Below are 23,443 nucleotides of genomic sequence, written 5' to 3'. Positions count from 1 at the left end.
TTCTTCGGTTCCACACGTATCTGTCCACGTTACCCCGTGGCCTCCTGCCAGGCCCTGCATCTGTATCCTCTCGTGGGAGCCCTGGCCAGCCACAGGCTGCCCCTTCTCCACTCTCGTTTTTTGGTGCCAAAGAGATACGGAGTATTTCTAGAAAATTCCTTGTGTCTTTCAGTGTTTCTGAGCTGCTCACTGTTTTCAGTGAGGCCTCACTTGGTCGCTGTATCTCTCAGCCTGTGTGTGCTGGGGCCTGGGGCCTGGGACGGGTGCAGGAAATACTCACTGCGTGAATCAAGCGCCCCTGTCGCAGGTTCGAGCCCCGTGGCTGTGCACACCCTCCTTGGAGGCCCTGGAGGCAGTTGTGTTTCTGTTTGGTTGTCAGAGCTGCTGAGGCCATGAGGGCAAGGGCCTACAGGCGGAGAGGCTGGGCAGCCTGGGGTGTGCGCTCGGGGCCAGCTGACCACTGTCCCGTCACCTGTGGCCCGGGCAGGTCCTTCCCTGTGGCTCCGTCTCCTCTCCTGGCAGGGGTCCTCAGAGGTGCACTTGAGAAAAGCCGACAAAGCCCCCCCAGCGCAGCCTGCTCTGTGAGGGGCCCCTGCCGCGTGCGGTGGAGGGGTTCTGAAAGGGGGCGTGGCACACAGGTGGTCAGCGAGTCACGGTTGGATGAGTTCTCCAGAGCCAAACACAGCTGCAGAAGCAGAGTCCACATCGGGGCCTGGCCCCGCTGCCCAGGGAGCCCTCCGGGTGCTGGCCCTGGCACCGTGGGTCGGCTTTGCCGGGCCCTGAGCTTGCGTCTGTCTTTTGTGTCTGGCTTTTTGCCTTCCCCTCTGGCCCACGGCGTTCTGCAAAGCAGACACTCGAGCTCGGGTCTGCATGTGGACCCCACCCTGCCTGTGCGGTTGCTGTGGTCTCTGAACTCCTAGCACCCAGGTGGAGGAGGTGGCGGCACCTTGGCGGGGGGCGGGGGTGGGGGTGTTCGGCTGTGAGGAGCTGACAGTGCACATCATGGGCACCCAGTAGGTTGTGGCCGTTTGGAGGCTGTCCTTTGGGCCAGGCGGAGTTCCGTGTTGTTCTGTCATCTCTCACCCTGGCCTTTTCCTTTGCAGAACACACACCCCATATTTTCTCTCAACTGGGAGTGCGTGGTCAGTTTCCTGTGGAACACGGAGGCTGCCTGTCCTGTGCAGATGATGATCGACACAGACCAGGTAGGATGCTGTCGCCTGGTCCCCTCGCCGAGCCGCCGGCTGCCCTGCCCCTGCCCTGCTTTCTGAATCGCTCTATGGCCTCGTCACCCCCTCCACATTCCTGTCCCCACCCTGACTCCAGGACCCGTTTGGACAGGCAGGACCCTTGGTTATAGCCCCTGCTCTCCCTCCCCCTCCGCCCCGTGCCCCTTCCGTGTGGTGGCTCTGTCACCACAGAGTGGGTCCCTGCACCCATCCTGGCACCTGTGGGGTGCAGCTTGTGTTTAGATGAGGGCTCAGCTGGGGGGGGCTGGTACATTTTAATGTGACCTCACCTGTGGGGTGAACCTCGCGTGTTTTTATTTACTTGTTTGAGAGGCAGAGAGACAGCAAAAGGGGGAGAGGGACCCACGGCTGTGCTGACGCCAGGAGCCTGGAGCTCAGTCCAGGACTCCCTTGTGTGTGGCAAGGACTGCAGAACCTGAGCCGTCCCCTGCTGCCTTCCAGGTGTGCGTTAGCAGGAAGGTGGAGGAGCCAGAGCCGGAGTGTGTGGAGCGTGGAGGTCATAGCTGCTAGGCCAAGCACCAATCCCAAGATTTTTTTAAAATTATTTCTGGGCGTCTTACGGGTCCCACGTAACTTCCCCCTTGGGGATGAGAGAGCCGCCTTGCTGGGGCAGACGGAGCAGCCCCGAGAGCCTCCGGCCGGCCTCGTGTCTGGCACTGGGGCTGAGTTAGGAGGCCGCCGAGCACGGCAGGGCTCTGGGCATCAGCGGAGCGCACGCTGTGAGAGTGCCGTGTGTGTTCTCCCGGGAGACTGGCCTGAGTCCTCCCTTCTTCTCCTTTGTCTACTGTAGACTTGCTCTATTCGGGACCCCAACAGTGGATTTGTGTTCAACCTGAACCCCCTGAACAGTTCGCAGGGGTACGTGATCCCAGCCATCGGGAAGACGTTTGTGGTAAGTGATGGGTCACCTGCAGCCGGGCTCGGGGGAGGCAGGAGTCCTGGGGACGTGCCCGGGGCACCGGGGCGGCAGCTCTCGCCCTGGAAGAGACGAGAAGACCCAGGCTTGGGGACAATGCCGTGGAGCCATCACCACCGTCTGCAGCCTTCAGGAATCCGAGACCGTGTCAGGCATCCGTCCCAGGGTGATGGCAACACCTGGGAGCTTATTAGAAATACAGATTGTCAGACTGCACCCGGGACCTCCCGACTCAGAAGCCGTGGGGTGGGGTCCAGCGGTTGATTTAGTGAAGGCCCGGTGATTCCGACGCCCAGGGCAGGGAGAGAGCTGCTTGCCCAGAGGAGGTGGTGGTTACGGGGCCTGTAAAAGGGAAGCAACCTGGTGTTCCAGAATTTCCTGGAGCGCCGGAGCCAGAAGTGCAAGACTCCTCTTTGATTCCAGCTAAACGCGACTGGAAAGGGCAATCGTGTTTTGAAAATCTTCATTCTGATTTTGAATGCTTAAGTCCTTTTAGCAAAGTCCACACTGGGACTAGAGAATGTGTTCAAAAATGAGAACTCGTCTGAAAATCAGATAGGGAGACCTTTGTAGGAGATTGCACATGTCCGAGAGCAGACAGCTCATGCCTGGACAGGGCGTGCTCCTGGCTGCCCTGGTGGCCCTGTCCCCACCCCCAGGCCTCCTGCAAGCTTTCAGGGGACTTCTTTGTCTGGCAGTGCGCTGAAGGCCTCGGAGTTGAAAGCTAATTTCAATACTGTTTGACTCACCAAATGTCCGCTGCAGGGTTTGGTGCATACTGGGTGCGTACACGATAGGTCCGTGATGGTGGGAGTATACTCGCAGGAGGCAGGGGAGAACCTCGGTGAACCTTTGGAGAGCCTGCTAGATGCTGACCCGCTAGGTCGTGGCGAGACTGACTCAGGGTGATGACCAAAGCAGACTGGAGCTGGTTGGGAGGGTGTTTGGGCTCCCAGGAGTCAGACTTGCCTGGGCGCTGCGCAGGAGCTGCCTGCCTGGGGGACCACAGCCCCTCAGCTGCCTGCTTGGCATCACAGGCTGAGTCGCCCAGATTCCTGCCACTCTGTCCTGCTGGGCTCAGCCACCCCGTGCTCCCCGGCGGCCTCCACACGCTCCATACGGGTGCCTGAACACCCTTGAGTGGGGCGCGTGCTGGTGTGGGTCAGCCAGTGTGCCCAGAGCCCACTGCATCACCCAGCTCTCTTAGCTCGCAGGCAAGAGCTGAGGGAGGGGGAGGGAGCCTGGTGCAGCACCCCAGACACAGCCCAGGTGGCCGCAGGAGCATTGTGTGTGGTCTCGTCCTGGCTGGCTGTGGGTTAAGTGGGACACTTCCGTCTCGAAGGCAGACAGTTCAGCCTACATTCCTGAAGTCCGTGTTCATCGTCCGCGGGCACCGAGCAGATCCTGGGAAGTCTCTGTGTCTTCCTACCAGGAACATTCTGCAGTATTTCATAACCGCAGTCGACTGATCTTTAATGGAGTGACACGCGCACGTTCACCGGCTGCCAGAGCTCCATTTCATGTCTCCTCCAGCTCTGCATGCTTTCTCTGACGCCGTGAGGTCTATAAGTCACGGCCTCTGTCCCTTCCCTGCCCCGTGTGGAATGTTCCTGCATACCACCCAGAGGCCCAGGACTGTGCAGAGAAAGCTACGTGCTCTGAGTCTTGGAGGCCATTTACGGGTGTTTCTGGTGGACTTGGGTTTTGTTTTTTTTTGCCTCACGTGCTGACTGACAAGGGGCTGGTGTAGATGGCGCTTGCTCAGGCGGCAGGGTTGTGCACAGTGGGGAGCTCGTCTGTGGGGAGTTGTGTGGCCTGACCGTGTCTGTGTGGCTCTCGCCCTCCCTTCCCAGTTCAATGTGTGTGGCACGATGCCCGTCTGCGGGAAGGTGGGCAGCCAGCCGGCCTCTGGCTGCGAGGCAGGGACCCACACAGAGGACCTCAAGAACCTGAAGCCAGAATGGCCCGTTGTGGAGAGGAGCCTCCAGCTGTCCACCGAGGGCTTCCTGACGCTGACCCTCAAGGGGTCATCTTCTTCCAGAGGTGAGCTCCAGGCCGTCCTCCCACTCCCCTCCCCGGGGCATCGGCCGTCCAGTACCTGTGGGCTCCTGCGTTCCTGCGAGGGGAGTGCTTTCCCACTCCTTTTATCTGCTCTCCTTTAGGTCCAAGGGAGGCGATGGATGAAGATAACGACTTATTTTGTTCTTTCCTAAATGTTTTTCTTTGCTCCTCCTCTTACACTCAGCCTCTCTGGCATCCTTTTGCAGAAAACAGTTTTGTTTTGTTGAAATGTTTCTACCCCTTTCTGCAACCGTGTTGTACAGCTGAAGCTCCGTCACTGTTTTCTGAGACCCAGGGTCCAAGCCCTGCGTGATGACCGTGGCAGTGGCAGCCACAGAGACCACGAATTAAGTGCTTCCTGCAGGCCAGCCTCATGTTCAAATGCTGCGTGCATGTCATCTGGTTAATTCTCGCGCCAGCCTCAAGAGTCTATACTCTTCTGTTGCTCCAGTGCCAGGTGCAGTCAGGGGCTCGTCGGTGGGCAGGGTCCCGTGAGGGTCCAGGTCTCTCGGCGTTGGATCCAGGCTCCGTCCGTGCACGGGTTTCTGATAGGCAGAGGAGGAACCTCAGGCACACGCAGGTGGGGTCACACAGCTGATGAGCAGCAGAGCTGAGATTTGGGGCCTTAGGTCTGACTTCCCCGTCATATCCATGAGACCCCCGAGGCAGGCAGAGGTGTGATGTGGCAGCCAAAGATGTTCTGCCGTCTCCAACAGCGATCAGGGAAGGCCGTGCCAGCGGAGTGGAAGGGTGCTGCTCTCCTGGTTTGTTGCGGCCAGTCTGGCATCATCTGTTTCTTTAGGATGTCACGCCTCCAGCTAACTGATACCAGCGACTCCTCGGACTCACAGCCGGGGTGTGAAGGGCGGGTTAAGATCTGGGAATCTGTGCTCTCCGGAGCAGAAGACCTGGGCCCGCAGGGGCTGCTAGCCTTTGAGGGGTTTCCCCGTAGAAGAGGACGAAGCTTGTTCTGTGTGCTCTGTCGAGGGAGGATGTGGACCAAAGGCCGAAGGTCAGAGAACTCACTTCGGTTGCTCAGACGGGAACTGTTCCGTGGAACTGGCCGAAGCTGATGGATATGTCGATTGGCTCAGGAGACAAGCGTTGCTTGCAAATGACCAGGCAGACGTGGCGTGTCCACCTGGTGGCCAGAATGCGCATGTTCTTTCCGTCCTAGAGGTTCGGGAACGCGTGGTTTTCTTGGTGAGCACGAGGCAGAGTGCCTTGGGCAGCCAAGCTCACACGTAATCCTTCCTATGAGTGAAAGCTGGCGTTGGACTGGAGTTGCAGGGTCAGGATGAAGGCGGGGTGAGGTCCTCAAAGCTTTGGTCATAGAGCTGGCCGCTGTCCACCCCACCATGCAGAAAGCCGGTGGTGCTCACTCTAATTATAAAGATTCATTGGCTTTGCCATTTCAAGTACTTTAAAAAAAAAACTTATTTTATTTGAAAGGCAGAGTTAGAGAGAGGAAGAGACAGACAGAGGTCTTCAGTCTGCTGGTTTACTCCCCAAATGGCTGCAATGGCCGGGGCTGGGCCCGGTGGAAGCCAGGAGCCCGGAGCTTTTTCCAGATCTCCAGCTTGGATGCAGGAGCCCAAGCACTTGGGCCATCTTGTGCTGCTTTGTTAGGCCATTAACAGGGAGCTGGATTGGAAGTGGAGCAGCCAGGACTCAGGTCGCTGCCCATATAGGATGCTGACGCTACAGGCAGGGGCTTAACCCACTGCGCCACACCACCCGCCCCTCAGAGCACTGTCTTAAAAAGTGAAATGGATGAGTCATTTTTTTGTGAAAATAATCATCTATCTCTTGCAGGGGTGCCCACATGGCCATGATGTGGCTAATGCTTTATCGGCTGCTGGGTGTGAATCCCTGAACACACTGGGGGGAGGCTCTTCTGTGGAGTGGGCTGTGCTACCTTAGGCTTCAGATCCTGAGTGTATAAAACAGGGCGACGGAGCTGCTGACGCCCTGGTGTGTGAACGCGGGAGTTCCCGTGTTAACATCCATGCAGCATGTGGTGCTGCCGTCGCCTGCACACCCCCGTGGCTTGTGCCGGCGCCTCGCTGCACAGCCTCCTCCTCTCCGCCGCTTCGGTCTGTCTCCACACAGCAGTCGGGCCGTGTCACTTGCCCTGCCGTGGCTCCACACCCCACCTGGAATAGAAGCCATTGGTTTGCTCTGTGGCGGTCACCAGCTGTCCCTCCCTCTCTGTTGCCCAGAGCCCCGTGGGGCACCCTTAGCCACCCTCCCTGGCCGGGCCTTTGTACCTGCTCTTGCCCTGCGACCGTGCAGCCTGATTCCCTTCACCCTTCCTCATAGCAGGAACTTAGCAAACATTTGCCCACTACACCGAACTTTCTGGAAGAGAGAGCATTCCAAGACGTTGGATGCAAACCCAGTCGGTCACCATTGCCGCAGATGTGGCCACTGTGTTCAGCTTGGGCCCTGCTGGGACCGTTGGCGAGGGTCGCTGGAGGCCCGCTGCCATCCTGCGAGGGCCCATCCTGCGTCCTCAGATCCGGCCCCTCTTACTCCACAGGTGCCTCTTTCGTCATCCGCTTTGTTTGCAACGACGACGTCTACCCAGGAACCCCCAAGTTCCTGCATCAAGACATTGACTCCAGGCGAGGGGTCCGCAACACCTACTTTGAGTTTGAAACCGCGCTGGCCTGTGTCCCTTCTCCAGTGGATTGCCAAGTCACTGGTGAGACCCGGAGCCAGCCACTAGCAGATAGATGGGTCGAGAGAGGGAGAGTGTGTGCACGTGCGTGTCTCCATGCGCATGTGAGGGTCTTTGGAAGGTTTATGAGCAATACATGTTATGAAAAAAACTGCATGAATTTAAAATTTTTTACACCCAAATAAACCCTTTGTTGTTGCCCGTGTTTTAAAGCCCCCCGAAGCCGCGCGTGTGCCGTGGTGTGGGCTTCCTTTTCCGGCCATCTCCGAGCGATGCTTAGAGCCGTGTGTGGTGTTCCGTTTGAGAATCCGGACACGGAGGTGCTAAGCTAGGTTTTGGGATCAGTTGCTGCTTAAAAACAGGAAAACTCAGAGGGCAAACGAATGCACAGCCAGCCACTTGCCCCTCTGAGGGCATTGCAGTGGCAAACCCTGGCCTTGGTCCCCTGCCCCACCGTGTCCTGGACGTGCTACTTCTATGAAGGGCGGCTCGAGGGACTGGGTCTTTTGTGGGCCATGCCGCGCCTTGGGCTCCTGTGGCTTGGCCCGTCCGGCACTGGCGCCAGGGGCAGGTCCGTCCCAGGAGTCTGTGCTCGGGGACAGAGGACCTGGTGTTCCTTGTGTTTCAGACCCTGCGGGGAATGAGTATGATCTGAGTGCCTTAAGCGCTGTCCGGAAGCCGTGGACTGCTATCGACAGCTCCACGGACGGAAAGAAGAGAACTTTCTACCTGAGTGTCTGCAACCCGCTCCCGTACATCCCCGGGTGTCACGGTGAGTCCTGCCCCGTCTCCCTCTCCTGCCCTGAATCAGCGCAGCCCCCTCCGCCCCTCACCCTGCCACTCCTCCCGCGCCTCCAGGCAGCGCCGTGGGATCCTGCCTGGTGTCAGAGGACAACAGCTGGAACCTGGGGGTGGTGCAGATCAGCCCCCAGGCCGCGGCCAACGGCTCTCTGACCATTGTGTACGTCAACGGGGACAAGTGTGGGAACCAGCGCTTCTCCACCAGGATCATGTTCGAGTGTGCTCAGGTCACGGTAGGTGTCCAGGCCAGCCAGGGCCCTGGCCGCGGGCAGCGCCGTCTCCCACTGCCCTCGAGCCTCCACTTCTCCTGCTTCCAGCTTGCCTGTGCTTGCTCGGCCTCCAGCCAGGGTGTGCTGTTTTCCCGCAGGCCTTACGTGCTAAAAATCGCTGTGTTTGCTCCTGGGGCTTTGCGATCAGCTAACCCTGGCCGTTGTCTGATCAGGTCTTTATCTGTTTGCTTACAAATAAACGGAGACCAAGGGAGCTGTGGGTTTGTTGCAGGGGTCACCAGTCTTCCAGCTGATGGATGACTGCGAGTACGTGTTTGTCTGGAGAACGGTGGAGGCCTGTCCCGTTGTCAGGGTGGAAGGTGAGCCGGGGGCCCTCCAAGGAGCGCACGTCCCTGGGGACCACGTCTTAGATGCAGACCCTGTGACGAAGGCCGCGGGGGCGCGCTCAGAGCACCCCGAGCTGGTGCGCCACGGAGCCCTGCTGCGCTCACCGGGGTGGTCCTTCCTCCCACCGCGTGGAAGCGCGGGCACGGGTGCGATCTTGTTTTATGTGAGGAAGTGGCTCCTCGGTCCTTGGCCGAGGCTTTTCTAGAAGGCTCTGTCAGTTACAACAAAGACAAGACGTGGAAATGGGAGTTCACGGCCTTTCCCTGGTGGTGCTGGGGGCGTGACCGTGTGCACCCTCACGTGTGCCCTCGGCCCTTGTGTGTTCTCGAAGGGGACAACTGTGAAGTGACGGACCCCCGGCATGGCAACCTGTATGACCTGAAGCCACTGGGCCTCAACGACACCATGGTGAGCGCCGGCGAGTACAACTACTACTTCCGGGTCTGCGGGAAGCTGTCCTCGGACATCTGCCCGACCATCGACAAGTCCAAGGCTGTCTCGTCGTGTCAGGAAAAGCGAGGGCCGCAGGGATTCCAGAGAGTGGCAGGTGCCGTTGACTTCCCCCTGCTGTCGTCACAAAGGGACGGGGTTGAGATGGGAGGGCGGCACTTGTCTCGAGTGGGAGGGATGAATGAAGCGACAGGATCCGCACTCGGGGCTGTGGTTAGTACGTGTGTGATTGATCTCTATTAGCGACACGCGTTCCTGACCCCTTGGTCTGATGACCCTTCCTCATCATGTTAGGTTACACTGAGTCCCGCACGTGAGCACCCGGGTGATGCTGGGTGTCTAGAAGGCACTCAAGAGACACATTCGAATTTCTATTTATTTACATATTTATTTATTTGAAAGAGATCAATCTTCCATCTGCTGGTTCCTTCCCCAAATGCCTGCCACGGTTGGGGCCGGGCCAGGTGGAAACCTGGCATCTGGAACTTGACCTAGGTCTCCTCTGTGGGCAGCAGGGAGCCAAGTGCCTGAGCCATCATTCGCTGCTTCCCAGGGCGGGCACTGGAGGGAACTGGATTGGAAATGGAGCCAGGGCTCGGGGATGGGGCATCTGAGCTGACATCGCAACAATGAGGCCAAATGCCCACCCCAAAATCGCGGGGTTTGGCGGTAGAGCTGAGTGCGGGCTGTGGGTCACGGGGGCCATCTCGCGGCCAGGCTGGGTGTAGCTCAGTGGCAGCACTTGCAGGAATGGCATGGAAGGAGCTGGCGCAGGAGCCCGGAGCCCTCAGGTGCAGTGGAGGCTCAGGAGTGTGAGCTTGGCGCCGTGCCCGTGGCAGGAGGAGGTGCAGCGGATCGGGATGGGGCGGGGCCAGGCTGGGGAGCAGGGGCTGCAACACCAGCGGGTCAGGCTGCCTCCTCCCCCGGCAGTCTGGTGGCTAAGTGGCAGCCCGGGGGAGCTGTCCCACCTGACCGTGTTGCCGTGCTCTGCTTGGCAGGGCTCCTCACTCAGAAGCTGACGTATGAAAACGGCTTGTTGAAGATGAACTACACGGGCGGGGAGACGTGCCACAAGGTGTACCAGCGCTCCACGACCATCTTCTTCTACTGCGACCGCAGCACGCAGAAGGTGAGCTCGCGCCCGGCTCCCCACAGCCCCGCCCACTGCACAGCTGGCCCTGGACCGCCGAGCGCGAGCTACGTGGAATTCCGTGTTCCCACCGTGAGGCTGTCCCTCTCCCTCTTGCAGCCCGTGTTTCTGAAGGAGACTTCAGATTGCTCCTACCTGTTCGAGTGGCGAACACAGCACGCCTGCCCGCCCTTCCACCTGACCGAGTGCTCTTTCAAGTGAGTGGCTGCGGGTGCCGGGTTTCCGGACAGGAGAGCAGAGGCCGGGCGGGGGTGTCGGGATCCGGTTAGTCGGTTAGTTTCTCTAGGCCTTGGTTCCCTGCAGTTGAAATGAGGCACCGTGTTCAGGCAGCTCCCCGACCCCTGGCAGCTGCGAGATTCCATGCTGATCTTGTGTACAGCAGAACGTGGCTCAGTGGGAGGTGCGGCGTAGGGTGGGCCCGGGCGTCCCCTGCCCTCCGCTCCTTCCTCAAACGGCCTGCACCCTCACCCCCGTCCTCATGGCAGGGAGCGGGTGATGGCAGGCATGGCCTGCCTGCAGATCTCTGTGTTCCCTGTAACTCCAGCACGCCCCAGAGATCAGCTGTGCGGGGCGAGGCGGGGGGTGGGGGGATGGGGGTGGGGGTGCTCTGGTGTGTAAGCTTCTGCAGAAACACCGGGGATCTTTACCAGAGAGACACGGTGGTCCCCTGGCTGCACAGCGTGGAGGGACACACCGGCAGTTCTCCTGTGCTGCGCCACCTTGTGAGCCACACAGCCGCCCGTGCTTCCCAGGGAGCGGGCTGGTTTTCCCCTTTCCCCTGTTGTGTCATCTATTTTTTCTTTTTTGTCGGTGAAATCATAACATGAGTTTCAGTAATGTATGTAAATGCGTGCTTTTAGTTTTCTATTTTTAAGTATTTTTAAGATTTATTTACTCATTTGAAAGGCCGAGTTAGTTGGAGAGAGAGAAAGAATCTTTGATCTGTTGGCTTACTCTCCAAGTGGCTGCAGTGGTCAGAGCTGGACTGGCCCGAAGCTAGGAGCCAGGAGCTTCCTCTGTGTTTCCCATGTGGGTAGCAGGGGCCCAATACTTGGGCCATCCTCTGCTGCTTTCCCAGGCAGGGGCCTGGATCGGAAGTAGAGCAGCCAGGACTTGAACCAGTGCCCATATGGGATGCCTGTGTTGCAGACAGTGGCTTAACCCACTGCGCCACAGTGCCAGCCCCAAAGAGTAAAATTTTGAGTGTTTATGTATATGATAATTTTCTCCTGAAAATGCTTTTACATGCTAGCTTCTAAAAGAACAAATAAGTCGCAGGAGAATTTTGCAGTTGGTTGCAATAGAAGTTAATATGTGTATACTGAAATGAGTTTGCGGAGGGAGGACAGAAACGTGTGAGGTGAGCTGTCCGCCCACCCCTGCCCCACTTGCTGGTATCCTGGCTTCCCTGGGCTCTCTGGGGCCTCCTGTCACTCTGAATGGTCACGCGTCCCCCACGGGCAGCCTGCAGTGTGATGACCTGACCTTGAGCAAGATGCTGCCTCTGCGCCCGGGGCTGCACCCCTCGCCTCTGTCCCTGGCCCCACTCCGTTTCTGCACTGGATTCCATGAAGTCAGTCCTCTGCGCTCCGTTTCTCGCTCGCGCACCCATGGGTCCCCTTTCACTGCCTGTAACACTGCCTGCTGCCTGCCCCGCCTCCGCGCCAGCCACACCTCTGACCCGTGCCATGGCTGGTTAGTTCAGTCCTGCTAAAGTGTGGGCCAGACCTCGTGTCTGGCTGACAGATATCGCTTGGTGCTCCCAGCCTAGCTTCTTGTGGCTTTAAGAAAATCCTGGACAGGGTGGTGGCTCTGCGAGCCCCTGGCCTGCTGCCATCGGTGGATGCCTCCATGTTTCCTCTGCTCTGGCCACGTGTGGCTCCTGGCTTTGCTTTGAATGTGCCAGGCCTGCTGTGCCACGGGCCCTTTGCTCCTGCTGTTTGTTTGCCCACGGCGCTCCTTACCGGGTGTCACGACGTTCCCTGCTCTGTTTTGCCCAGTGTTTATTCTGTGGTAACCTCAGTGACGCCTCCCTCGGCCACTTTGTCTAAAATGTAGGTGACCCGCGTGGCCCTGTGCAGCTTCGTTCCCACTTCCCCCGCTGTGCCCCCTTCAGCTCAGTTGTTGTCTTGTTCCTGGTCTTTGCTCCTCCTGACCACTCGTGTGGATTTTGAGACAGGGCTTTTGGGTTCTGTGCGGCTCAGTCCGCTGGCCCAGCAGAGGTCAGAAGCGCTGTCCACTGTCAGCCCAACCCCACTGTCCACGCGGCAGCTGTCTGAGCGCTGGCGCCGCACGTGGCACAGGGCTGTCCTCGGGAACTGTCTGCGGTGGGGATTTGTATAGAAGGGGCTTTTCCGACGTTGGCTCCAGCCGTTCCTGTTCCTGTGGCCGTCGGTGGTCCCAGGCTTGCGCAGCAGGTGGCCTGCCAGGCTGCGTGGTGCCGCGTGTGCTGATCCTGGCTGTGTACTGCGGCCGCTGGCCAGCCCGCTGCTCTCCGGCCTCACACGGGCAGCTGATAGGCCTCAGATTCCTGGTTGATCGTCTAGTTACAGCGAACATGGGAGTTCCAGGGTCCCTGGTTCTTTGGGGGGGGGGGGGTATGTGCATCTGGAGCCCAGGGCATCAGGGAGAGACCAGGCCGGAAGCGGGTCTTCAGAGAATTCCCTGAGGACTGCGTGGGCCTCAGGGCTGCGGTGCACGGCCGCACAGTCGCCTCTGATGCGCTCTGCGTGAGCTTTGTGCTTAAGACTGTGCTACTGTGCTCTTCTCCCTTCAGGGATGATGATGGCAACTCCTTCGACCTCTCGCCCCTGTCGCGGTACAGCGACAACTGGGAGGCCGTCACCAGGACGGGGGCCACCGAGCACTACCTCATCAACGTCTGCAAGTCACTGTCGCCACAGCCCGGCACTGGTGCGAGGCGGCCCTGGGGGGCGGGGGGGGGGGGGGAGTAGGGCGGGGAGAGGTGGTGTCTCTGGAGGCCCTTTGTTTACTCCTGTGGCAGGAGCAGGGCTGATCGGAGGGTCTGTCTCAGTCGAAGTGAGCCCGCCTCCCCCAGACAGGCATCAGCCCCTCTGAGCGCATGTCCCACGGTGTCGTCAGCTCCCACCACCCTGGGCACCCAGCCTGCAGCACTGGGCCTCTGGGGAACAAGCCCTAATGGAGTCTTAGATGCTCATGGTGTGGCCCCAGGTTGGGCAGCGCCGAGAGCTTTGAACAGGAGCGTGAAGACACTATTGAACACAAGGGGCAGGTAGAAATAATCGCAGTGGCCTGTCCCCTCGAGACGGGAGGGGTGTGACGCACAGACCCTGGCGCCTGTGTGCTGTGGTGGTCAAGAGCAGGGGCCGTGGGCTGGCTCTCCACTCCCTGGTGCCAGGGCCGAGCCTGGTGGTCAGGTGCACACATGGGCCCAAGGGCAGTCCCCGGGGAGCTCAGCACTGCCCTTGGCGGTGTGGACACCCGAGAGCGAGACTAGTCCTATTCTGTTGTTCAGTGTAGCCCCGCCTGCATCATGGCGTGGCTCTGTTTAAACTCCGGACAGGGCTTTGTGCCCTGTGCGGCTGGGCAAGCGGCCCCCTCAGGAGGGTCGGTTGCCTCTGGTTCTCCCCGCCACACCCCACAGCTGTCCCAGCCCGTACACTGTTGAGTGAGAAGCAGCAGACGTCGGGGTGGCTTGGAATGAAGGGGGTGTGAGGTTCTAGAGCACGCCAACCCCCTTCCAGGTGAAGCTGTGCTCTCCCGGGAGACTCACGGGGGGTGGTCTCAGTCGCGCCTTCTCGTGTTGCAGACCCCTGTCCCCCGGAGGCGGCCGCGTGTCTGGTGGGCGGTGCCAGGCCCGTGAACCTGGGCAGGGTGAAGGACAGTCCTCAGTGGAAAGACGGAATCACCACGCTCAAGTACGTGGATGGCGACCCCTGTCCCGACGGCATCCGGAGGAAGTCGACCACCATCCGCTTCACCTGCAGCGAGAACCAGGCGGTGAGTGGCGGCCTCTCAGCCCCTGTTGCTGCAGCTTCCAGAATTTTCCAGAATGGTACAGATCTGAGTCCCTGAGACCCACGTCCTTGTGTGCCTGGGTGGTGTTCAGAAGAGCTCAGGTCGGGGTCAGGGCATTAGGGCAGTGTCACGGTGGCCCAGGGAGCTCTCGTCTGTGACTCCCGGGTCTTCAGCCTGGCAGCTCAGTCTCAGAGCAAGTTGGGGCCCTCCTGGGTCGGCCTCGGGGGCCCCTGGGCTGCAGAGAGGATGGACTTTGGGTGCCACGCCTTGTCTGTGGAGCAACTTGGGCAGTGAGAAGGCTGAGACCCGGTCACAGGTGGTGTCTGCCCTGGCCTGAGTGACAGGAGGTTGGAGGAGGTGGGGGCACCTCGGGGGCCATTTCTGGCTCGTGATGGGCACGCAGTGCACAGGAGCCTGTCTTGCCTTCGTGACGGGTGCCGTGCAGGCGAGCAGGTATTGACTGCGCCGACGGCTTCTCCACGCCTCTCTGAGCTGTGCCAAGTCTGAGCAGTCTTTGCAGCCCTGCACCTCCACGCCGCCCTCTTGACCAGAGCAGGGAGGCTCGTGGCCCCAGACCGCGTGGCGGCCCGACAGGCAGAGGCAGTTCAGAGCGGCGGGGGCTACGTGCCATCCTGTGCAGGGGCTGGACTGCAGTGCGGGCCAGGGCGCTCCTGGTGGGATCCTGGCAGACGGAGGGGGGCGGGATGTCCCCTGGGAGCAGCCCTCGGAGGGGTTGGTGGGGTCAGTGCCTGTTCTTCTGGCAACCTGCTGTGCCCTGAGCCAAGACAGCAGGTGTCGGTTCCTTTGCTGCTTAGAGCCTTATCAGCCGTCCACTTCTTCCGTCCCTGGTGGGCCCGTCTTGTACCCCAGCATTTGGAAGCTCTCCCGGCCCCTCTGTGGGTTTCCGGCCCTGGGGGCTCTGCCTCACCTACACATCTAAGCCCACAGTGGTGCCGCAGGGCCGAGCAGTGCTCGTCGGCTTTCCCGACGCCTCAGGGACGTTGAGACAGGAGTTCAGGGCCTGTGTTCGGCAGAGGAGGGTGCCCTTGTTGTGGGCTGGAACCGAGGTCCCTGTGGTCCATTGCAGAACTCCAGGCCCCTGTTCATCAGCGCCGTGGAGGACTGCGAGTACACCTTCTCCTGGCCCTCGGCCTCCGCCTGCCCCGTGAAGAACAATGTGCACGAGGACTGCCAGGTCACCAACCCCAGCACAGGTGAGCGCCGGGGACAGGTGAGGACAGGTGTGGGCACAGGTGAGCGCCAGGGCCCGCCCCTGAGTGCCTGAGGACAGGTGAGCACCGGGCCTGTCCCTGAGCCCAGCTCGGACAGCTGAGGACAGGCGTGGGTACAGGCGGCCTTTCTTCGCAGGTGGTCAGGGCCGGCGGCTACGTGCGAGGCAGGGGAGGGGTGCTGCGTAAATGTCCTTCCTTCCTGCGTGCGGGTCTGGGGTCCGTGATTGACGGCCCCTTGTGGTCACTCCTCGCTTCTGTCACCCGCGGGGCTGTGGAGTGTCCTGGCCATGCCAGCGGCCGCGGCTCTCCAGGGCAGCCTGCCTGTAGGCCAGCGTGATGGACAGCAAGGCCTCTGCTGTCCCTCAGTGCTGGGCGCCCAGAGGGACACGAGCGGCGGTCCTAAGGCTCCTCCCAGGCCGAGGAATCCTGGGGGAACCTCTCCCACATTTGGGGGTGGCTGTTGTCATTACGCACATGGGGCAGCCAGGGCGGCACCGGCGAGGGGGCAGTGAGTCAGCCGAGCTCTCAGAAGTCCCGAAGCTGGCGTGAGCAGGGTGTGAGCTCCCTGGGGTCACTGTGTGCCCTCCCCCCCCTTGCAGGGCACCTGTTTGACCTGACCTCCTTAAGCGGCAGGGCCGGCTTCACAGCCGCGTACAGCGAGAAGGGGCTCGTCTACATGAGCATCTGTGGCGAGAATGAAAACTGCTCCCCCGGCGTGGGTAAGTGCCGTGGCCTCGCGCCTCTCGCCTGCGCACTCGCCCTGTCCCTGGGCGGGGGCAGGGCTGTGTGTGTCCACGCCCTGAGCCTGAGCTCATGGCAAGAGATGAGAAGCAAGGGCAGCAGGCTCTCTCCTCCCCCTGCATGGGCCTCTGATATGGGGCGGGCACACGTGACCATATGTATGTAACTCGTTAGCTAAAACCATGTTAGGCGCTCACGGGGACAGCGGGCTGGAGGGCTCAGATTGGCTGAGAGCTCTCACTTGCGTGTGAGCCGCTAAACCCGTCCCTGTGTGTATCTCCCGCCCTGCCCATGTGGTGTTCCAGGAGCTTGCTTTGGGCAGACCAGGATCAGCGTGGGCAGGGCCAGCAAGAGGCTGAGCTACGTGGACCAGGTCTTGCAGCTGGTGTACGAGGACGGGTCCCCTTGTCCCTCCAAATCTGGCCTGACCTACAAGAGCGTCATCAGCTTCGTGTGCAGGCCCGAGAGCGGGCCCACCAACAGGCCCATGCTCATCTCGCTGGACAAGCAGACGTGCACGCTCTTCTTCTCCTGGCACACGCCCCTGGCGTGTGAGCAGGTGGTGAGTGCCCACCCCATGCCCACCGGCTGCACCCGACCCCGCAGCAGAGACTCAGCTGCCCCGTGCACTCCCAGTTGTCCCAGGAATGCAGTCGGTGGGAGGGACTCGGTGCCGTAGTCTCCAGGAAAATGCTTTGGTAGACTGAGCTGTGGTTTTTCTCTCGAACAGACGGAATGTTCCGTGAGGAATGGGAGCTCCGTCATTGACTTGTCGCCTCTCATCCACCGCACCGGCGGTTACGAAGCATACGACGAGAGCGAGGACGACTCCTCCGACACCTACCCCGATTTCTACATCAACATCTGCCAGCCGCTCAACCCCATGCACGGCGTGGCTTGCCCTGCCGGAGCCGCCGTGTGCAAAGTGCCCGTGGATGGGTCACCCATCGTAAGTGTGGCAGACACGGGGCTTTTGGGCTACAGCCCTCGTGTCATGTTCCTTGCTCTCCGTGGAGTTACTCCGGCAGAGAGAAGGGGGACGTCGGGCTGGTCTGTGTGTGTCCTGAGCCGTCCAGGGGAACGTGAATGTGAGGACGTGGGCTGCGGGTGGTCAGCCGTGCGGAGTAGCCAGCAGGTCCTGTGCTACCTGAGGAAGTGTGAACGCAGGTGCAGGGCGCTTCTCCGGCAGCCTGGGAGCCTCAGGGCCCACGTGGTCAGGAGCAGCTGCGAGGATTTATCCCAGAAAGGGCATTGGCCGAGTTTGGTTTCTGTGTTAACATTTGTTCAACGCAAGCGCCGTGTTCAGCAAAGGGGGGAGCAGGTCTGAGAAGCTTTGGCTGGTCTCCCACTAGCGCTTTCCAGTGCAGATTCAGGTCTTTAAAAATTATCTCTGTGACTTGCATTCAGGGCTTTTTTTTATCCGTCAGATTCTTGGTCTGGTTTAGTATTTAAAATGCACGTCAAGAGCTTCCCTTTCGACGTGTGTATCTGCGGTGTGTGTGCGTGAGGGTGAGTCCTGCCGTAGATACCTGGGTGTCCTCGGCAGAGCCGGGTGCCGCGCGTGGCACTGCCGCGGGGGAGCAGAGTGGGCAGTACGGAGTCAGTGAAGCTGCAGCCGTGCGAGGCAGGGAGGCTGCTGGGTAAACTTGCTTCCTTCTGGCTGTGGGGCCGGGGTCCACGATGGACGGCCGCTTTCTGAGAAGCTCAGTCTGCAGTGTTTTCCTCCTGGGTCGCCCTGTGTCGGGTTGTCAAACCGGAGTCAGTCCCCGCGTGGGCGCGGTGTAGCCAGGTGGTCTGCACGTGCTGCGGCGATGCCTCCATGGAGAGGGAGGCGTGTGTGTGCGGGAGCTTCAGAAAGTCCTGGGAAACAGAATGCAAAGTTCATTTTGGTGCCGAAAAAATCTCTCTGCTGCTGATTTTCCTGACTGATCGGGTGTGATTCGCATAGAGACAACTTCCGGAACCTCCCTCTGCTCTCGTCTCTGTCCAGGACATCGGCCGGGTGACAGGCCCTCCGATATTCAATCCAGTGGCCAACGAGATTTACCTGAATTTCGAGAGCACCACTCCTTGCCAGGCGGACAAGCATTTCAACTACACCTCTCTCATCGCCTTCCACTGCAAGAGGGGCATCAGCATGGTGAGTGGCCGCTGAGACCGCCCGCCGCCGGGGCGCCGCTGGGGGAGCCGGGCAGCGCGGGTCAGGGGGGAGGAAGCGCGTATGTGGAATTGCTGCCTGACATGGAGGCGAGACAGCAGTTGCAGGGCGCGGAAGGAGCTGCTGCCTCGGGGCTGCTCCGTGTCGAGGCCAGGGCACCCCCGGGCCCGTGCGCAGGCGTCTGCTCGGGCACCACTGGAGATGAGTCGGCACGGAAGGGCGAAGCTGCTGCAGTCTGCCCCGCGCACGCGTGCGTGTGTGTGTGTGTGTATGTGTATGTGCACGTGGATGCCACGGGACCCTGTGGTGTCACCCTGAGGGCACGTGTGGCACAGGGCCGGGTGCTGTACCCTGCAGGAAGGTGCGTGTCTCCCCCAGCACCGCCTTCTCTCGAGGGCATCCTGCAGATGTGTCCACTCCGCAGCGTGGCTGGGCGTCCTTGATTGTCTCCTGCCGCGCAGGGCACCGTGACTGTACTTGGCCAACGATCGGTGCTCGTGCTGAGTGAGCACCCACTCTGGGGAGGCTGGGAGAGACTTTCCCCTGTGCTCCCATGAGTCACAGCGAGTCTCGGCAGCGGGGAGAGGGAGCCCCTGACAGCCACCTCACCTGTCTTTGTGGATTTGGGCGAGGCAGGGGGTAGAGAAGCTGACCCAAGAACTGATCTGCACTGTGAATGCCCCCAGTGAGGAGTCGGGGGTGAGGGCGCTCACTCCTTGTGCCCAGACTCCTCTGGGAGGCCTGGAGCAGGCCTCTCCCTTGCTTCCACTGGGCGTTTGCATGGCCCCCGGACACCCTCTGTGTCTGAGGAAGGGACAGTGACCTGGGGCTAGCTGGGCGTTGCAGGGGTGCGTGGGGTGGAGTCAGGGCTGCCCGTCTGTGCCCTGAGGACAGCCTCACTCCCCCACCTGCTGCCGAAGCTTGCCCGTCGCCTCCACTCTGCCCCCACCTCTGTCTCCCACACGCTCCTCCCACCCGCAGGGCACTCCTAAGCTGATCAGGACCAGTGAGTGTGACTTCGTGTTCGAGTGGGAGACGCCCATCGTGTGTCCCGATGAGGTGAGGACGGACGGCTGCGCGCTGACGGACGAGCAACTCCTCTACAGCTTCAACCTGTCCAGCCTCTCCAGGAACACCTTCAAGGTAGGTGCTCCGGGGGAGCCGCCGGCCACGGGGCCTGCCTGGCCGCTGCTGGCACGCTCTGCGCTCTCAGGTCGCATGCGGTCTGTGGCCGTCGGGGTGGTCATCTTGGCAGGGCCGGGAGGGGACTGTGGTCAGCCTGGTTACTGCCCACCTCGTGCCCTGGGTCACAGTGCGCCTGTCCTGAGTGGGGTGGGTTTTGTGAGGGCCAGATGCTCAGGGAGGCTGACAGTGGGGTCCTCCGTGTCCCAGGCGGAGAGTGGGCTGGGGGACGCCCATGTGGTCGTGCACCCTTGGGTGGGGCTGGGTCTAGCATGGCGGGCAGCAGGCTGCAGGCAGTTCCTCTGTGTCCCCAACCTGACTTTACGGTGAGGAGGAGCCAGCACCAGAGGAGATGGGTGCAGGGAGCTAGGCCGTGCCCCCAGCCTCAAGAAACTCAAGTATGTGAGTCAATGCTGTCCCGAGCCTCTGGCCTGTGTCTGGACTGCCGCTGAGGTAGTGGTCCCTGCTGGCTAGAGCCAGGCCCTGTGATGTGGCGATCACCGAGTCAGACAGCGCAGCTACCAGGCCGTGGGCCCCCAGCCAAGCTCGGCTGCCACCTCTGCTTCGGTCACAGAGCCCTCCCGACAGGTGCACTTCGGGGGACAGCCTGCAGAGGGCGATGTGGGCAGGGAGGCAGAACCTCTGCCTCTGTCCTCACAGCCCCTGGATCCCCGGAGGAGAGAGAAGCTGGGCCTGAGGGCGGAGGGAGGGTGAAGCCCTGGGAGCCCACAGTACATTGGTCACCCTCTGGGGGCAGGCCCGGGGCCAGGGGAGAAGGCAGGAGCGCCTGCGCAGCCCTTGCCGCATGGGAGGGGCCGCCGCTCCACTCACAGCCACACGTCGTGTCTGCCTGCCCAGGTGACCCGAGACTCGCGCACGTACAGCGTGGGGGTGTGCACCGCGGCCGCCGGGCTGGACGAGGGGGGCTGTAAGGACGGAGGCGTCTGCCTGCTCTCGGGGACCAAGGGGGCGTCTTTCGGACGGCTGGCGTCCATGCAGCTGGACTACAGGCACCAGGACGAGGCGGTCATCCTGAGTTACATGAATGGTGACCCCTGCCCTCCAGGTAAATCTCTCAGCGTGATAAACACGCAGGTGCGCAGATGGTGAAGCCGAGGAGGGAAGCCCCCCAGTGCGGTGGCCTCCCACGTCCCCGTGCCCCCTGGCCTCGGGTGGTCTCGGGAGGGGATCTCGCGCATCCTGTAGGTGGATTGGGACGGAGGGCAGCTCCTTCAGGCTCCACATAGGCCCTCGAGTGGTCGTGCCTGGCCAGGTACCGCTAACAGCGCTGAGCCTGCGTCGTTCACATCACCTTCTTCTCCCCAGAAACCGACGAAGGCGACCCCTGCGTCTTCCCGTTCACCTTCAAGGGCAAGAGCTACGAGGAGTGTGTCGTGGAGAACAGGGCCAAGCTGTGGTGCAGCACCACCTCGGACTACGACCGAGACCACGAGTGGGGCTTCTGCAGGCAGTGTAAGTGGGGCGCCACGTCTCGGCAGCAGGCGTCGGTCAGTGATGGCTGGGCTTCTGCTGCCAGAACTTGGTCTCCTGGGGCTGCTCTCAGAAAAACCTCCGGTCGCTCTGCCGGACGTGGGGGTGGCCGTCTGTGGCTGCAGCACAGCTGTGCTGATGTGGATGCCGGGAGGCCCACAGGACCCCTCCCCGGCTGGAGGGAATTGTGTCCCCACAACTGTGTGCAGCCGCTTGCTCAGATCTGTGCCTCAGCAGAGTCCCTGCCCCTCGTGGGTGGGTCGTGAGCGTGTAGGAAAACCCAGGGGCTGGTGCTGTGGCTCACTAGGCTAATCCTCTGCCTGCGGCGCCGGCACCCCAGGTTCTAGTCCCGGTTGTTCCTCTTCCAGTCCAGCTCTCTGCTGTGGCCTGGGAAGGCAGTGGAGGATGGCCCAAGTGCTTGGGCCTTGCACCTGCATGAGAGACCAGGAGGAAGCACCTGCCTCCAGGCTTTGGATTGGCACAGCGCGCCGGCAGTAGCAGCCATTTGGGGGGTGAACCAACAGAAGGAAGACCTTTCTCTCTGTCTCTCTCACTGTCTAACTGCCTGTCAAAAAAAAAAAAAAAAAAAAAAAAAAAAAAAAAAAACAACCCAGGGGCTCCGTGCCCTGCTGCTGCCAGGCAGGCACGGTCCGGCTGGGGCTGGTAAGCCAGACCTGGAGCCCTGGCTCCTGTCTCGCTGGAGACCCATGTCGCTAGAGGGTCCCCTCACGTGACGTGAGCTCCCAGGAGAGCGAGGTGGGTGAACCCAGGGAAAGTGATGGGATTCTCGTGAATGGCCTGCCCAGGGGCTTGAGGTCGCTCTGAGGCGTCTGTTGGCGCCTGTCCCCCTCGTCCTCGTCCGGTTGTCTGCAAGCACAGTGAGATGCTGTCTCCTGCAAGAGTGGAACCAAGTGGGCTGTGGCCAGGGCGGCACGTGGGGCACGGCCGCTGGTGCCCAGTGTGGCGGCTTGGCAGGGCGGACTCGGTGAGCCCAGCATGGCCGAGGTCTGACCGGTTCTCTCCTGCTGCCCCCAGCCAACAGCCACCGGACATCCACAATCATATTCAGGTGTGACGAGGATGAGGACATCGGGAAGCCACGGGTCCTGAGTGAGGTGCGCGGGTGCGAGGTGACCTTCGAGTGGAAGACCAAAGTGGTCTGCCCTCCCGAGAAGATGGAGTGCAAGTTCGTCCAGAAGCACAAGACCTACGACCTGCGGCTGCTGTCCTCCCTCACCGGATCCTGGTTCTTCGTCCACGAAGGAGCCACGTGAGTTCCTGCCCCGTGGGCCTTCACTGCTGTGCTGTGGAGGGGCGGCAACTCGGGGGCCCCTTGGCAGTAGCCGAGGGGTACAGGAGATGGGAGCACCCCACCTGTGTGATGCTCAGGGGGCTTAATTTCGATCATGCACTGGGGGGTGCCCACCTGTCAAGGTGCGCCGCGGTGGGGGCGTGGCTTCTGGTGAATGGAAACAGAGCCTTTGCGACCCAGATGTGCCGGCCTGCTGGGCGTAGGCTGGTCTGACTTGTGCCCGTGCAGGGGCCCTCCTGTGTTCAGGTAGGGGCGGGGGTGCTGAATTTCTCTGATCCTTGGAAGAACTGGGCACTCATAACTCTGCACGGCCTGGGCACAGGGCAGGGGTGTGGTAAGCAGCAGGATGAAAGTGACCTCGGGTCATGCTCCCCGCTGCCAGTCCCGGCTCCACAGTCTTTCTTGTTGCGGTGTCGCAGGCTTGCGTGGGTGAGGTCCCTCTGCAGTGGTCACCTCCTGTCAGTACCAGAAAAGCTACGTTAGTGCACTCGTTAGTGCACTAGGAGAGGACCCCTCGCGCTGCGCTCTGCCAGGGCGGGGACTGACTCGTGCCTCTCCCCGGTCCCTTGCGTCACCTCGCAGGTATTTTATCAACTTGTGTCAGAGGATCTACAAGGGGCCCCTCGACTGCTCGGAAAGAGCCAGCATCTGCAAGAAGAGCCCCACCGGGCAAGTGCAGGCCTTGGGCCTTGTTCACACGCAGAAACTGGACGTCGTGGGTGAGTTGGGCCTGTCCGGGTCTGGAGGCCGGGCTGTCCTCAGTGCGACGGGGGAGTCCTCACAGCTGTACTTGGGACTGAGTGCCTGGGGGCCCAGCTGCCTGGGAGACCAGGGGTCGGGCGCTTAGCGTCCTCCCTGAGAGGATGCAGGAGTAGCGTCTCAGCAATGTGAAGAATAGGAATGGCGGCTTGGAGAGTTGTAATGGGACTTGGACCTGGCGGTTGACCACTGAGTGGCAGGTGTTACACCAGCGCGTGCCCGAGGCGGGCAGCCTCCGCGGCGTGAGAATGGCTGGGCTGTGTCAGAGGGGCAGGGGGAGAAAGGCATTTTCCGTTGCCTGTTAGGATAGGGCGAGGTTCTCCAGGTCGTCCAGATGAGACCAGAGTGGCTTCTGTCTGCTCAGGATGTTGAAATGGAAGATGAGGAGGGAGCCTGTCACGCTGATACAAATGAAACCCAGGTCCTGCAGGCCAGCGTGGGGAGTCCCCAGCTGTGAAGGGCTGGCCGACCTCCAACCCGAGACCCGTGCTGGCTCTTGCTGCCGGGTCCTTGTTGTCTGGGCAGGGCCAGGGTGGTGGAGGTCCAGCGGGTGCTCCCCTCTCGCCTCGGCTCTCTGGGTGCTCGGCCAGCCTTTCCCTCAGCCTCCTGTAACCGACTAAGGCTGAACTATTAAGGTTTCA

General features: G+C 61.1%; 1 protein-coding gene across 2 annotated transcripts in view; it reads left to right on the top strand.

The window, feature by feature from the left end:
* The window catches only part of IGF2R (insulin like growth factor 2 receptor), a 106,845-nt gene that overhangs the window by 71,140 nt on the left and 12,262 nt on the right, over positions 1 to 23,443 (top strand). For both annotated transcript variants that reach the window (XM_051854188.2, XM_070074597.1), the window contains 22 exons: positions 1,104 to 1,205; positions 2,041 to 2,142; positions 4,020 to 4,209; positions 6,770 to 6,934; positions 7,539 to 7,682; positions 7,769 to 7,944; positions 8,213 to 8,300; positions 8,660 to 8,875; positions 9,777 to 9,907; positions 10,028 to 10,125; positions 12,705 to 12,841; positions 13,719 to 13,909; positions 15,015 to 15,141; positions 15,759 to 15,878; positions 16,206 to 16,462; positions 16,631 to 16,849; positions 17,891 to 18,040; positions 19,040 to 19,201; positions 20,099 to 20,306; positions 20,567 to 20,713; positions 21,767 to 22,001; positions 22,626 to 22,762. In XM_051854188.2, coding sequence (XP_051710148.1) covers positions 1,104 to 1,205; positions 2,041 to 2,142; positions 4,020 to 4,209; positions 6,770 to 6,934; positions 7,539 to 7,682; positions 7,769 to 7,944; positions 8,213 to 8,300; positions 8,660 to 8,875; positions 9,777 to 9,907; positions 10,028 to 10,125; positions 12,705 to 12,841; positions 13,719 to 13,909; positions 15,015 to 15,141; positions 15,759 to 15,878; positions 16,206 to 16,462; positions 16,631 to 16,849; positions 17,891 to 18,040; positions 19,040 to 19,201; positions 20,099 to 20,306; positions 20,567 to 20,713; positions 21,767 to 22,001; positions 22,626 to 22,762 — 3,502 coding nt within the window. The remainder of the gene's footprint in view (positions 1 to 1,103; positions 1,206 to 2,040; positions 2,143 to 4,019; positions 4,210 to 6,769; positions 6,935 to 7,538; positions 7,683 to 7,768; positions 7,945 to 8,212; positions 8,301 to 8,659; positions 8,876 to 9,776; positions 9,908 to 10,027; positions 10,126 to 12,704; positions 12,842 to 13,718; positions 13,910 to 15,014; positions 15,142 to 15,758; positions 15,879 to 16,205; positions 16,463 to 16,630; positions 16,850 to 17,890; positions 18,041 to 19,039; positions 19,202 to 20,098; positions 20,307 to 20,566; positions 20,714 to 21,766; positions 22,002 to 22,625; positions 22,763 to 23,443) is intronic.

The sequence above is a fragment of the Oryctolagus cuniculus genome, chromosome 5 (genome assembly GCF_964237555.1).
Source record: "Oryctolagus cuniculus chromosome 5, mOryCun1.1, whole genome shotgun sequence".
Taxonomy (NCBI): domain Eukaryota; kingdom Metazoa; phylum Chordata; class Mammalia; order Lagomorpha; family Leporidae; genus Oryctolagus; species Oryctolagus cuniculus.
The sequence above is the reverse complement of the archived record's forward strand: the minus strand, read 5'-3'. Positions and strand labels throughout refer to the sequence as shown.